The 13,221-nt window shown below is 44.4% G+C and overlaps 1 protein-coding gene across 1 annotated transcript; it reads right to left on the bottom strand.

Moving 5' to 3' along the window:
* Positions 1–1,531: 1,531 nt before the first annotated feature.
* tnfaip6 (tumor necrosis factor, alpha-induced protein 6) lies at positions 1,532–12,837 on the bottom strand. Its single transcript, XM_063214160.1, has 6 exons — positions 12,295–12,837; positions 10,767–10,904; positions 9,043–9,204; positions 2,988–3,216; positions 2,160–2,200; positions 1,532–1,924 (listed from the first exon to the last, which is right to left on the bottom strand). The coding sequence occupies exons 1-6, from the start codon at positions 12,392–12,394 to the stop codon at positions 1,809–1,811; spliced, it is 786 nt and encodes a 261-aa protein (XP_063070230.1). The 5' UTR covers positions 12,395–12,837; the 3' UTR covers positions 1,532–1,808.
* Positions 12,838–13,221: the final 384 nt, after the last annotated feature.

Raw genomic sequence — 13,221 nt, 5'->3', positions numbered from 1 at the left:
CGCGTCTATTTCCCCCTGCTGATCATCACAGGCTAGCCACCTCAACTTCGTGCGTAAAAGAGAGAGAGATAGAGAAAGAGAGAGAGATTACCCACGATAGGGTAATTTTTAATAACTCTCCACTTTCCCCTTTCACACGTGTTCCTTCCCCACAAGAGGAGAGTAGCCCAATTTAAAAAAAGGGATGTTTTCGGATCAATAACAAAGGGAAGGCAGCGGGAAATAGCCTACATTTTAAAAACCATGGGAGTGGAGCAGATGACGAGGTGACCTCGTTTCGATACAATTGATGGCGAGGCAGATGCTTAGAAATTTCGGTACAGGGTATTTTTGTCATCTATTGCTAGGCCTATCTGTAAATTTGTAACCTATGAATTATGCCAACTGCAGAATAATGTATGCGCACGTAGGCTAATCGGGCGTGCCTCTATCATATGCATGTAGGCTAGTAGAACTTTCAGGGCGACAGACTTGACAACCAAATGCATGAGTGTTTATTTCCATTTAGATAGAATAATTTGTCCTTGACCTTACTTTCTCTTTCATAGTAAAGGAGAAGGGATTGATCCAATATGAAACGGTCTCTGCAACTGCTTTAGGTTCCATTGATTTAATGATAATGGTATGCGCTGTTAGACGGTTAAAAACAAAAGGTTAATGCTGAATGTGTCATGTGTCAGGGTGTCAGTTTGGAAGCGGGGCAGATGCGCGAAGGATACCAAAGGCTACTGCAATGGCCTGCTCAGAGTCCAGTCCCCAATCCTAAAGATATTGTGGCGACAGCATCCAGGCTTTGGGACTTTGAAGAATGTGCTCATGCTTTCGTTTTCAATGATGGGTACCTATGTTTAATTTCGAGCGGATCACACATGGAATAATTCGCCACTGCACAGGCGTTTTACTGCACTTTTCTTGTACCCATCTTTCGATTTTTAGAAACTGGCACCACATATCTGGTCTTCAAACTAAGATAGAAGATACACTTAATTATTCAAATTAGACCCATGCGTTAACAAATAGGCCTACTACATGTAGCTGTCCTTATATTAATTTCCCTCGGGATTAATAAATTATACTAAACAGCCTCGCGTGCTGTTCATCACGAGGTTCACTCAAAGCTCCCAGCTCGTGTTTCCTACACTCACCAAACCATTAGGCCTATACATTAGTGGAGTAGAGAGAATGGATCTACGATTTTATTTGTGAAAACTCTGCGTCTTTGCTCTGCACGGTGCAGTGACTTCCAGAGCTATTTTTCTTCCCGTGTAGAAGTTTAGCGCTGAATGACAAGGGGGAGGCAGTCGATGTGCTCAGGGGGGAGGAGGGAGATGTGCTCAGGGGGAGGAGGGAGATGTGATCCTGACCTGCCCCCCGCCCTGCACACTGCAGTTGAACATACTTGGGTTTTTTACTCACTTTTTCCTCCTTGATTGAACAGGATGTCTGACCAATGCATGATAGACCAAACAAAGTAGGCCTAAAGGTATCAAATACAACTCTTTTTATTTAAAAACATTTTATTTCAGTTTGACACAAAATTAAATGAAAACAGAAGGTACTTTTCATGACACATGACAAACTTTTGTAAAAGAATACACATTTAATTTCAAACAGCATTGTAGACTAGTTCGCATCAATACAGTAAACAACACCATGATAAATTATTAAAGTGAACTACAAATACAAAACAAGTCATTTTTTCTCTCTTAAAAAAGAAGTGATGGGAGAGAGAGAGAGAGAGAGAGAGAGAGAGAGAGAGAGAGAGAGAGAGAGAGAGAGAGAGAGAGAGAGAGAGATGTGAACAGTGGTCAGGTGAATGTGTTGGTCTCGTCGGAGGGGTTCGCATCCACTGCGGTGTACTCAAGCTGGAAGCCGCCAGCTGTTACTGAGGAGTCGGACAGGAACTTGAGGGTCATGACATTTCCTGGCAACAGAGATATCCAAGTAGTTGTTACGCCCAAATACAAAAAAATGTTAGAAGTATACAAGTAATCAACCAGATTTTAATTTCTTCTGCAGCCATAATTAACCAAACACATACACACGCACGCACGCACTCACGCACGCACGCACACACACACACACACACACACACACACCACCACCACCACCACCACCACTTTCACAATTTTTTAAAGAAGCAGATTTTGTGACAATACCTGTGCTGATAAAATCTTCTGGTAACTCATCTCCACAGAACCTGTAAAAATACACAGTAGCTAAAGTTAAAAAAAACAGATTGAGTGGCCACCAACTTTGTTTACATTCCACCATTGCCAGAATTGGCAGGATGCATACGACCAATTACAGGCTTGCACTACCCGTCCCTGACCCATACTTCAAAGGAGAACAATCAGAGATAGCAACCTGGGCCCCTGGTCAACACAACACAACACAACACAGACAGGCAGACAGACAGACAGACAGACAGAGAGACAGACAGACACAGACAGGCAGACAGACAGAGAGACAGACAGAGAGACAGACAGACACAGACAGGCAGACAGACAGACAGACAGACAGACACAGACAGGCAGGCAGACACAGACAGGCAGACAGACAGACAGACAGGCAGACACAGACAGGCAGACACAGACAGGCAGACATAGACAGGCAGACACAGACAGGCAGACAGACAGGGGCTAAGTTTACATTAAACTGTTTCTGTATCGTTTCCATCGCGGATGCACTGTCCATGCACATTAAAACGCTGGAAAACGATTTCAAAGGTGGAACAATTTGAAGACGCCAGAGCCCATATATTCACTCAAGCACGGATCTGATCCAGTGATGTGTAAACGCCTGACGTAAACGCCTGACGTAAAAGTCATTGCAATACCTGGCCCAAGCCCCTCCTGGCAGGTAAAAAGGGGGCAGGTAAAAGTGTGAACATTTCTGTCAGTCTCTGCACCTCTAAGCCAATTCTGTTTGCAACACATAGGGTGACAAAAGATGAAAACTTAGCGCAAGTATCATCAGTATCTCACCTTCCCGCAAATCCTGACACGTCGTCATAGCTGTCGTAGATCTCTAAGTGGTCACTAAGACAAGCCGTGTCATCCTCGATGTCAAAGTCCAGGAAGCGCATGTGGACCTTCTGGCCGTAGCGGACCCGGATGTGCCAGTAGCAGATCTGCTCGTCAGGGTATTCGTTGGGGTACCCAGGGGAGCTCAGCACCTTCTGAGGGTCTGTGTGCACACCTCCACATTCCTTAGCTGTGAGGGGAGAGACATTGCATTGCATTACATTTACATTACATTGAATGTATTTATTTTAATATATTGTTAGGGCTTTCTTGCCTTTATTTTGATAGATCAGTGGAGGAGAGACAGGAAATGAGTGGGGAGACAGAGATGGGAATGGTTCGGCAAATGACCCGGGCCAGAATCGAACCTGGGTTGCCATCGTAGTAACCCAGTGCCCTACCGTTAGGCCACGGCAGGACCACATTGAATATATTGTATTTTTTAAGCCGTTATTATTTTTCGGGATAGGACAGTGGAGGAGAGACAGAAGCGAGTTGGGAGAGAGAGACAGGGAAGGAACGGCAAATGACCCGGGCCAAAATCGCACCCAGGTCACCAGCGTAGCAGTCCACTGCCCAGCCGTTATGAGCCACGGCTGGGTCACTGTGATGGAGTGACCATCACTAGGGTTGTGGGTGTGTTCTGACTGTCACACCAACGAGCCTGGCTCTTTGGTGTAGTGGTCAGAGCCCCAGTTTGGGTTCAAGTCCTGGCAGGGCAACTCTACTCCCCTTCGCTACAAATGGTGTCAGAAGTGGGATAGCTGCCGTTAGGCCATCAGAAGCGTGCCCATTGTGTGTGAGCGGTAATTCCATGTGAGGGACCCCAGTAATGGGTGAAGCATTGATGATGGGGCACACTGGATGGGAGAAGCATGATGGGCATTTACGTGAGGGACACCATGAGTGTGTGAAGTGCACCCGAAGGGGAAGGCAGCGTGATGGAGTGACCATCACTAGGGTTGTGGGTGTGTTCTGACTGTCACACCAACGAGCCTGGCTCTTTGGTGTTGCAGTCAGAGCCCCAGTTTACTACCCCAGCAGGTCTGGGTTCAAGTCCCGGCGGGGCAACTCTACTCCCCTTTGCTACAGTCACATTACATTGCATTTAGCTGACATTTTCCTCTAAAGAAACGTAGTTAATTAGCTCCTTTCTTTTTTTTTTTTGGGGGGGGGGGGTGGCTTTTATTACGACATGACAGAATGAGAGGAGACAGGAAACAATTGTGAGAGAGATATGGGGTAGGGCCAGGGGGTGTTCACTCGCGGAACAAGCTACTAGCCACAAATGGCTAACCCTAATCCGAACAAGTGCAAAATTAATGGGTGTCAATAGAGTTTTCTACTATTATAATTTTTGTGATTTTTTATAATTTTTTGCCCTGAAATATTTATATTGAGGTCGAAACTAGAAATAATAAGGCCTCGTTTGAGTAGCGTTTCGATTATTTTGCACCACTAGATTATTATATACTGGGTCACAAAGTTCAATTTTTATTAGGCCAAACCCATAAACATTAGTGGGATGCTAGCGAGTACAGGTCGAAATCTTCTTCCCTGCTGTAAAACTACACACCTGCACGATTTGTCAATACAGCCTATTGTTAAACACCAGTCATAGTGCTTACCAGGGATGTTTAGTTGATGAGATTTGTGACTGGAAATTGCTGTAGCAGTGTATTAGATAGGTTCCCCTTTCCATTCCATACATATTCCCACATGAAAGACTTACCGACGCTCGCCAACTACACTCAGGAACTGCATTATGCATGCAAAGCTAAATGGCTGTAATGGGAACCAATCAGACTGAGTCTTCTCCCTATGTTCTAATCTCTGGTAGGGCTGGGAAATGACCCCATCCGGACTGGAACCGGGATCCCTGTGGGCATGTCCTGTAAGCCCAAATGTCACAGCGCCTCCTAATTAGCTCCCTCAGCTGTGTTTTAAAACATTATGGTCACAAAAACTGGTAATGGCCCTGTCTTAATCTGTTTAAAAGATTCTCTGTATTGGGGGTGCTGTGGCGCAGGATGCCCCCCACATTTGGACTTACATTGCCCACAGGGACCCCGGTTCGAGTCCGGCCGGGTTCATTTCCCGGCTCTGCCCCATCTCTCTCTCCCAATCATTTCCTGTCTACTCTCACACTGTCCTGTAATAAAAAAGCCCCCCAAAAATTCTTTCTGTATTGATATAACAATATTGATATGATAGTTGAGTTTCTTCAGCCAGAAGTGAGTAAACCCTTCGACCCGAGTAAACCCTTCGCCCACTTGCATGAAGAAGCTACATACAGACTATTGTTTGCAGGCAATATGTGGTTAGGTGCGTTGCTCAAAGGCACTTAGCCATGGGTGATGGGATTCACATCTGAGACTTTCTGATTCCGAGACCAATTTCTTGACCTATGCTTAGCTGCCTAAAAAAGAAAATGAAGACAATGACAATGCATCTGTTTGATGTGTAAGGTCCCTAGAAATGGCACATGTGGCCCTGCCGTGGCTTAATGGAAGGGCACACATCTTCTATGCTGCTGACCCGGGTTCGATTCCGGCCTGGGTCCTTTGCCAGATCTTTCCCGTCTCTCTCTCCCAAAACGTTTCCTGTGTCTCTCTCAAACTGTCCTGTCACCAATAAAGTCTGAAAAGAACAAAACAATATCTTAAAAACAAAGAAATGGCACATGTGTAGTGTTTATAGTCTGGGGTGCCTCAATTGTTTATTGTTTATAAGGTGTCTTGGGATAATCCCACTCCCACTTATTAGGTAATAGTGTGAAAGGACGTGCCAACCTACCAAATAAATTGGTAATAAGAAAGATAAGAGTTCTGAGTGGACTTCAGCAAGTGATATGACTTCAATTGTTGGACAAAAATCAAACAAATATTAATGAACACCATATGTGCGGTCTTGATGAAATATTGCATTACACATACAGCAATGTGAAATGCAACCTCACTCTTGGGCGAACAAGAATATGAGGTCCATATGTGCGTTGTGACATCAATGGCTTCCTAGGGGGTAGGAAACAGGCTGATTGTCCATTTGGCTCCAGCTAAATTCTCAAGCTTTGACCCAAAAACACAAACCGCCGCATTCACTGCACTGTAAGAATCGGGGAGAAAAAAAGACCAGAATCTGGGCTGCCTCCAGTCCTCCAGTCGCATGGCCTCCTCCATGGGGAATAAGCGCATACTAAAGCCACATCTGGTACTGTGCCTTGTCTTCCACATGTGTGGCCATACTGTATACAGCACTCTTTCTCTGCGGTGCTCACATCACTGGTTCCAGCAGAGATATGTTGCCTCTCAATGTGGTGTCATGTACATGCTGTGCCAGGGGTATAGCAACAAATCGAAGGCCCTGTGTACAATCAGTTCCATTGTGCCCCCCACCAGACATCTGCATAAATCTGACTATGTGTGGGCCCCCTATATACTGTAGCCTACAGGTCCACACTTTACTCTCACTTTAGACAGTAATGCAATTTATCACTTAAAAAAAACTCGGACCATGGCCAATCAGTGGGCTAAGGTGCTGTTCCACACCAGGGACCAGGGTTCGATTCCGACCCGAGGTCATTTCCCAGTCCTTCACCATCAGTCTCTCCCACTAATTTCCTGTCACACTCTCTCACTGTACAGTCCAAATGATGGCAAAAAACCCAAAAAGTATATTCAAAAACTCTGAGGAAAGGGCCCTGATTATAAATTTTTTGTTACCAGAATGGCGATGAGCAATGACAAAGTCATAATGTATCACTTAAGACTTGTGTAATGTTGTAGCAGTGTAGTCTCAACAATTCTCTATGATCTAGGTGCCTTTAGTTTTATCCATCTCTGGTCGTACTTTGGTAGTAACGTCTTTTCAGTGTGTGTGTGTGTGTGTGTGTGTGTGTGTGTGTGTGTGAGATAGAGAGAGAGAGAGAGAGAGAGAGAGAGAGAGAGAGAGAGAGAGAGAGAGAGAGAGAGAGATGATGATGATGATGATGATGATGATGATGATGATGATGATGATGATGATGATGGAAAGTGATGAAGGCCCAATGCCTTCTATTCAATAGTTGCAACACATTATGCAGATGCTGAAACTACTACTAAACTGTCACCTAAATACAGTCTAATAGACTTGAATCACCCAAAAAAGCACCATAGTCATACAGCCAGAGACCAATTAGACATAACCTATTCCAGCTGGCTATCCGGTAGCATCTTGGCGAGTCAGAGTCACAAAACCTCCATGCAGTAATGAAATGTTCACTGGCAGCGAGTACTCATCTGGGTGGATTTCAGATACACCCTTACAGGGGAGACCGACCGTTGTGTAAACATTGTTAACGTCAGAACAAATACTTTTTTAAAAGGAAAGTGACATTTACGCACACGTGAATACTACACCCAGGGAAGACAACGACGGGTGGGCAGTTGGGCAAAGAGGTCAGTTGTCACGGCCCATGGATAGAAGGGGCCCAGAATTGGGTCCCCATTACATTATATGTTTTGAGCAGGGAGGGGGGCGTTCAGATGACTTTGTCCTGGGCCCAACCAAAGCTGTCATCAGCCCTGACTAAACCAGATGGGGAAGTTCTCAGGAGCATCAGGATGTTCTCTGTTTCGCTTCGATACAGTGACTCATCCAAACTTTACACACGCATGTCATCATTCGTCACAGTGTCTTGGTGCTACCATCGTCATCAACCCCCTCCACCACTCCACCTCATCCCTGCATTTGGATGTCTTAAGTGTAGACCACAAAGATGGTCCTCCTTTATATGAAGTCTGATATAAGCCGATGAGACAGCATAGTATATCAGCCACTGTATCTAAGCAACCGAGCAAAACCTAATTTCCAGTCCTTACCACAAAGAAAGGCCCCACTGAGGAGAAATGATATCAGCCTATTGAGTGACTCTACCAACCAGAGTATCCAAGCAACCAAGCGAAACGTAAATTTGACTAGGTTTTTTTCTTAATTGCTTACATTATTTTCATCAGGCTAAGAAAAAGGGCTCTGCTTTTATATTTTTCAGGTCAAATATTTTATCGTAACAGTCCTCATGTCCCTATTTTCAGCAAATTTGACCAATACCAGTTAATTTTGAACATTTCAGTTTTTTACTGACACATCCGACTCTTGCAACATTTTCCCCAAAACCACATTCCATAAAAACAGATGGCCACATGATCAAGCACCTGGTGAATAAGTCTCTGTTGCCCTTGGTGACCATAAATTGTTTTCACTTATTTCAAGATCTCTTAGAATGACTCACAAGTGAGCCACAGGCCGTCAAAAGTTATTTGACGTAACCGACGTAGGCCCCTTTCTCTTTGGAGGGAAGCTGACACCTTCTTCCGTGGAAAAGATGTATTACCTCTGTACCAGCCTCTCCCACCCAAAACCACAATGCGTTTGACCCATGACAAGTCTTGGGTACACACCACCACCGCAAGAGGCCTCACACCCAGTTGTCTCAGCCCTTCCCACAAAGAGTAAATACAGTATAGCGGTACGTACAAATCTTACTAAGTATTTCAATGGCTGTGCAATTCTCACATGAGGAAAATGAGAAATAGACCACTTTAATAGCATGTTCCATGTGAGTAAGCACACATAGGCCTACACATTAAATTAACAATGCGTGGCTTCAGGGCTTGAAATGAACTTCTTTCATCACCAGCCAAAATGGCGATGTTAATCTTACTAGCCAAACGCACACTCATACTCACTTACACTCACTAATGGTCCAAATTGTCTAGTAAGCTTTCTTTTCTACTTACCAAATTGAATTTTCACCAGCATTTTGACAGGTTGGCAGGAGTTAATTTAGAGTTCTGCATAGCAGATAGTAGTTGGTAGTGTGAGAGTGTGGTCTGCACATTCACTGAGTATGTTCCAAAAATAAGACCTACTTTAATTTTTTTTAAATGTTCCCAATTGACGTTGCCAATATACCCAAAGTGCATAGACCACTCTCACTGGGTTACATACAGTAATTACATACAGTTTACATACACACCGTTGGGGTTGTAGCAGTAGACGTCCCAGCGTTCACTCTTGTTCAGCCTGAAGCCGTAGTCGATGATGCCAACCTTTCCGAAGCCACAGTTGGCTCCGGCCTTGACAATGGGGTAGCCCACCCGTCCTTTGTCCAACCAGCCCGCAGAGCACACATGAAATCCTGTGTGTGGGCCCAGAAAGCAAATAAACACAAGAGAGGTTAGAGTGATGAAATATAACAGTTAATATGTCAAGAGGTGATAAACAGTGGTGGGATAAAAATGAAACTGGCGTTCCCTCTGGATCAATGAAGTAACCATGTTTGTTCAAAGAGACAGCTTTTTGGATCCCACCTATGGTGTCTAATGAGGTCATGCTTGCTTTGTTTTGGTTTAGAAGTCAATATGCCAAAGACATACAATGACGGCAGAGTAATTGAATGTGATTTGTTTAATTCGGTACTTTGTATTTTCAGCGTTGCTGACTATCCAGTACCAGGTGCTTTGCTAGGTACCAGTCTTTACAAATGTAGCTCTAAAGCAATTGGTATTCCATCTCGACTGTGCTGTGAGCGACACTCGGTTAAGGATTGCTGTGGTGGGAAAACCTTTTTCTACAAGACAGCTCCCACACAGCAAGAGAAATCAGACAATGAACGGTTGTCGTCTCTTACCGCAACCCAGACAACCCCCACCTCAAGTTTATAAAACATGTACAAAAGTACAAAAGCATCTTGTTTGGAAAAAAGAGGCAGTAGTAATGTGTCTACATGGACGATATAATTGATCCAGTTAAAAAATCTCTTCGGCCCTGCCGTGGCTCAAGCGGTTGGGCACTGCTCTGCTACACTCGATTCCTGCCTGGATCCTTTGTCAGCCCTTCCCCATCTCTCTCTCCCCACTCGCTTCCTGTCAATATCTTCACTGTCCTGTCACAAAATAAAAGCACAAAGCCCAAAACTAAATGCACTCTGTTTGTCTGTCAGCTATCCTGCTGACAGACAAACAGACAAACCAACACGACCTAAAACACAACATCCTTGGCAGAGGTAAAAAAAAAAAAATCCCTTCAAAAAGAAGTCCAGTGGCTTGCAACTCTTGCCCACATGGCAGGAACTGGCAGGAAATAGCGAACAACAACAGGCCCCTCAGGGACAGTCAAGCGGGCACCAGTGCACATCAAAAGTCATTAAAGCCACACAAAGAATGTGCCTGGAAAGGATCTCTGTGGTTCGGGTGTAATCCCTCGAATCAAAAGATCACAGGTGTTAACCATCAAAGAAAAGCATAGTTGTCATGCAATTATTCTCAACAGAGAACAGGACAGAACTGATGGAATCGTTTATGTGGGCCTACCAAAAGCCTCAGTTCTTCATGTTTGCCATCAGTCTATGCAGTGCATCAAAGTCCAACACAAACTGAAACAACAAATTCCTGAAACTATCCCTGGACACTTGTTTATGGCTGTGTAATGCGCATCCTGCATCCGATTCACACCCAGATGCACGTGTGCAACTTTTACTGACACACACGCACACGCACACACACATGCACACGCACACACACACACACACACACACACACACACACACACACACACACACACACACACACACACACACACACACACACACACACACACACAAACTTTCGAGGGACAATTGACAGCACTTTTTTATTTTTTCGCCAGAGGCACTCTAAGCCTCCAGCGAACTAATACATACGTAGATACAGACATACAGACCTATTTGACGCGCAGCCTCCAGCTGTTGGTACGTTGCCAGAGTTCCCCCCTCGTACTTGCACACTGCCTTGGCCTCGTTGAACGTCAGCTGATATCTCCCCTTACGAGATTCCCGGTGGTAGACTCCTGCAGCTTGCTCTGCGGGTGGAGGCACAAGAGAGGGGACTTTTGGTAAGTAAACTTTTCAACATCCCTCAGACAAAGTCCTCTGTCTCTGTCTGTCTGTCTGTCTGTCTCTGTCTCTGTCTGTCTCTCTCTCTCTCTCACACACACACACACACACACACACACACACACACACACACACACACACACACACACACACACACACACTCTCTCTCTCTCTCTCTCTCTCTCTCTCTCTCTCTCTCTCTCCTCTCTCTCTCTCTCTCTCTCTCTCTCTCTCTCTCTCTCTCTCTCTCTCTCTCTCTCTCTCTCTCTCTCTCCCCCTCTCTCTCTCTCTGTTTAAAATTCCCAGCACAGGTCTCCCGCAAAGAAATTCAAGCAGCTCTCCCGGGTGGATGGCATGATGACACAAATCCAAACCCATAATATTGACATGGTGCAATCTTTTAAGGTTTACAGAGGGGAAAGTTAACATTTACGTAAAGTGCAGCTGAGCAGAACATGTCAGGCCTAAGCCATGCAGCAGCTGGCCTGAGTATGGCCCACTTGGCGTCGGTACAGGTATGGAGTCCATTCAGGGGAGCTCGACTCGCTCCTTTTCTGCCCTGTTTTGACATCACGCATGCATGATCTTGCAGATGGCAGAGGAGGGCCCACCTCAGCAACTTGGCCGAGGGGCAGTCTTTACACTTACTTAACCTCAAGCTCTGTAATGCCAAGGACCCATTAAATGTTGTGGCGTGTTGCTCCACACACAGTATTTTACAGATCCAAACAATAGGCTGTTGGTGGGTGGGTGGGTGTGACGCATTACTGTAAACCTTTATTCACTGGTTCCAGATGTGTAGCATACTCACTAATTGTCTGAAGCAGATTACCTTACCTCTCTTTACTGATGCACTTTCCTCCCTTTGTTATCATTAGAATTTTAAAGTCAATCTGATTACCGGTAGTTCAAAGCTGATGACCTTATCATATATTATAAAAAGCTTAGATTGCGATGTGAGAAATACATTATTCACATCTTTTATCCTTTAAATATATTAGAAATAGCCTACCGTATCTACACATGTACATATACACACATACAAATCCTGAATATGTTTTACTTTGTCACAACTTGGTAATGTGCTTTTCAGCTAGTTGGGTTGCAGTCTACCATGGCAAGGTGTAATTCCCTAATGTAAGAACCGTAAATTTGTATTTCTTCTTCTGTGTGTGTCAACATCACATGTCCTAAAGCAGACATTGCATTATTGCATAGCCTACTTTAACAAAATCGTCATAAAAAAAGAACATTAAGCAGCAGCTTGTAAGTCACCACGTTGTAAAAATCCGTATGTATTCAATACCTTCGCAATTGTTTCAGTTAAAGGTATGCGTTTTAGGAATGCAAACTTACCTAGCCATATAGAGTTATGAAGTACTCCATCCTTGTATCCCCAACCTTGAACTTCTTTCACGACGAAGCTGACAACTAGAGCCAAAAGTATTGGACGCATCCTCGCTCTCTAATAAAACTGAGCACATGTGTCAGTGAGCAGCAGCTGCAGTAGTTTGCACTGAGCTGATCGGCACATCTGTACCCAGGGCTTAAATACGTTTCCCAACCCAACACACTACAAGGAAACTTTCCCAAACACATGGGGTCTGACGCAGTTTGACGATGGGAGGAACGGTGTTCGTTTCTCAACAAGTGGGAGAAAGGAGGGAAAGCCCTTACGAAACTTTAAAACTTTACCTCACTGTGGCCAATGTGATGTGATGTGCGATGTAATGCGATTTGGTCAGTGGACGAGGTGGTCTTGTTCCGAAAGTTGGACAATCAAGCCCCCAAGATCGAAGTTGGCACGTACGGCAAAAGTGTTCCTAAAATAACTCGGAGTTATCTGCTACTGATAACCTATGACGATCTCGTAGACTGGATGTCAAGTCAACCTCAACCCCCTGCTGCACCTCCACAATACCCAACAAGAACAAACGATGGACAGAGAAATTCTCCTTATTAATAAAAAACAACAGAACGTGCGTAAAACCTGTGCGTAAATCCTGCGTAAAATTGTAAACGTTCTACTCGTTTATTATTTTGTTCTGTTTTTGAGGTGCATCATTTTAATATCACCATAGCACAGTTTCAAGACGTAGAAAACTCGAAAATCAGTTCATTTTAATATTATTTTCCTCATGATTGACCTTTGTTGTGTGTCTGTGGTGTTTTTCTTTTACTATATTGTTCATCATGATGACCTGTTATTTATGTTATTTAAATAACCAAAATGATTTTCCCTTCTCAGTTGACAGTCTCAGCTGGATGATTAACACCTTGTCA

Source organism: Engraulis encrasicolus, chromosome 13, assembly GCF_034702125.1.
Source record: "Engraulis encrasicolus isolate BLACKSEA-1 chromosome 13, IST_EnEncr_1.0, whole genome shotgun sequence".
Taxonomy (NCBI): Eukaryota; Metazoa; Chordata; class Actinopteri; order Clupeiformes; family Engraulidae; genus Engraulis; species Engraulis encrasicolus.
Note: the sequence above shows the minus strand (reverse complement) of the source record. Positions and strands in the feature narration are given on the sequence as shown.

Bases quoted from the DNA above. Each gene is read 5' to 3' on its own strand.
- tnfaip6 (XM_063214160.1), bottom strand. From the start codon at position 12,394: ATGCGTCCAATACTTTTGGCTCTAGTTGTCAGCTTCGTCGTGAAAGAA. The intron at 3,217-9,042 runs GTGTGTATGTAA...CTCCCCTCACAG, and splicing joins CTACTGCTACAACCCCAACG to CTAAGGAATGTGGAGGTGTG. The intron at 1,925-2,159 runs GTATTGTCACAA...CTCTGTTGCCAG, and splicing joins AGAAGATTTTATCAGCACAG to GAAATGTCATGACCCTCAAG.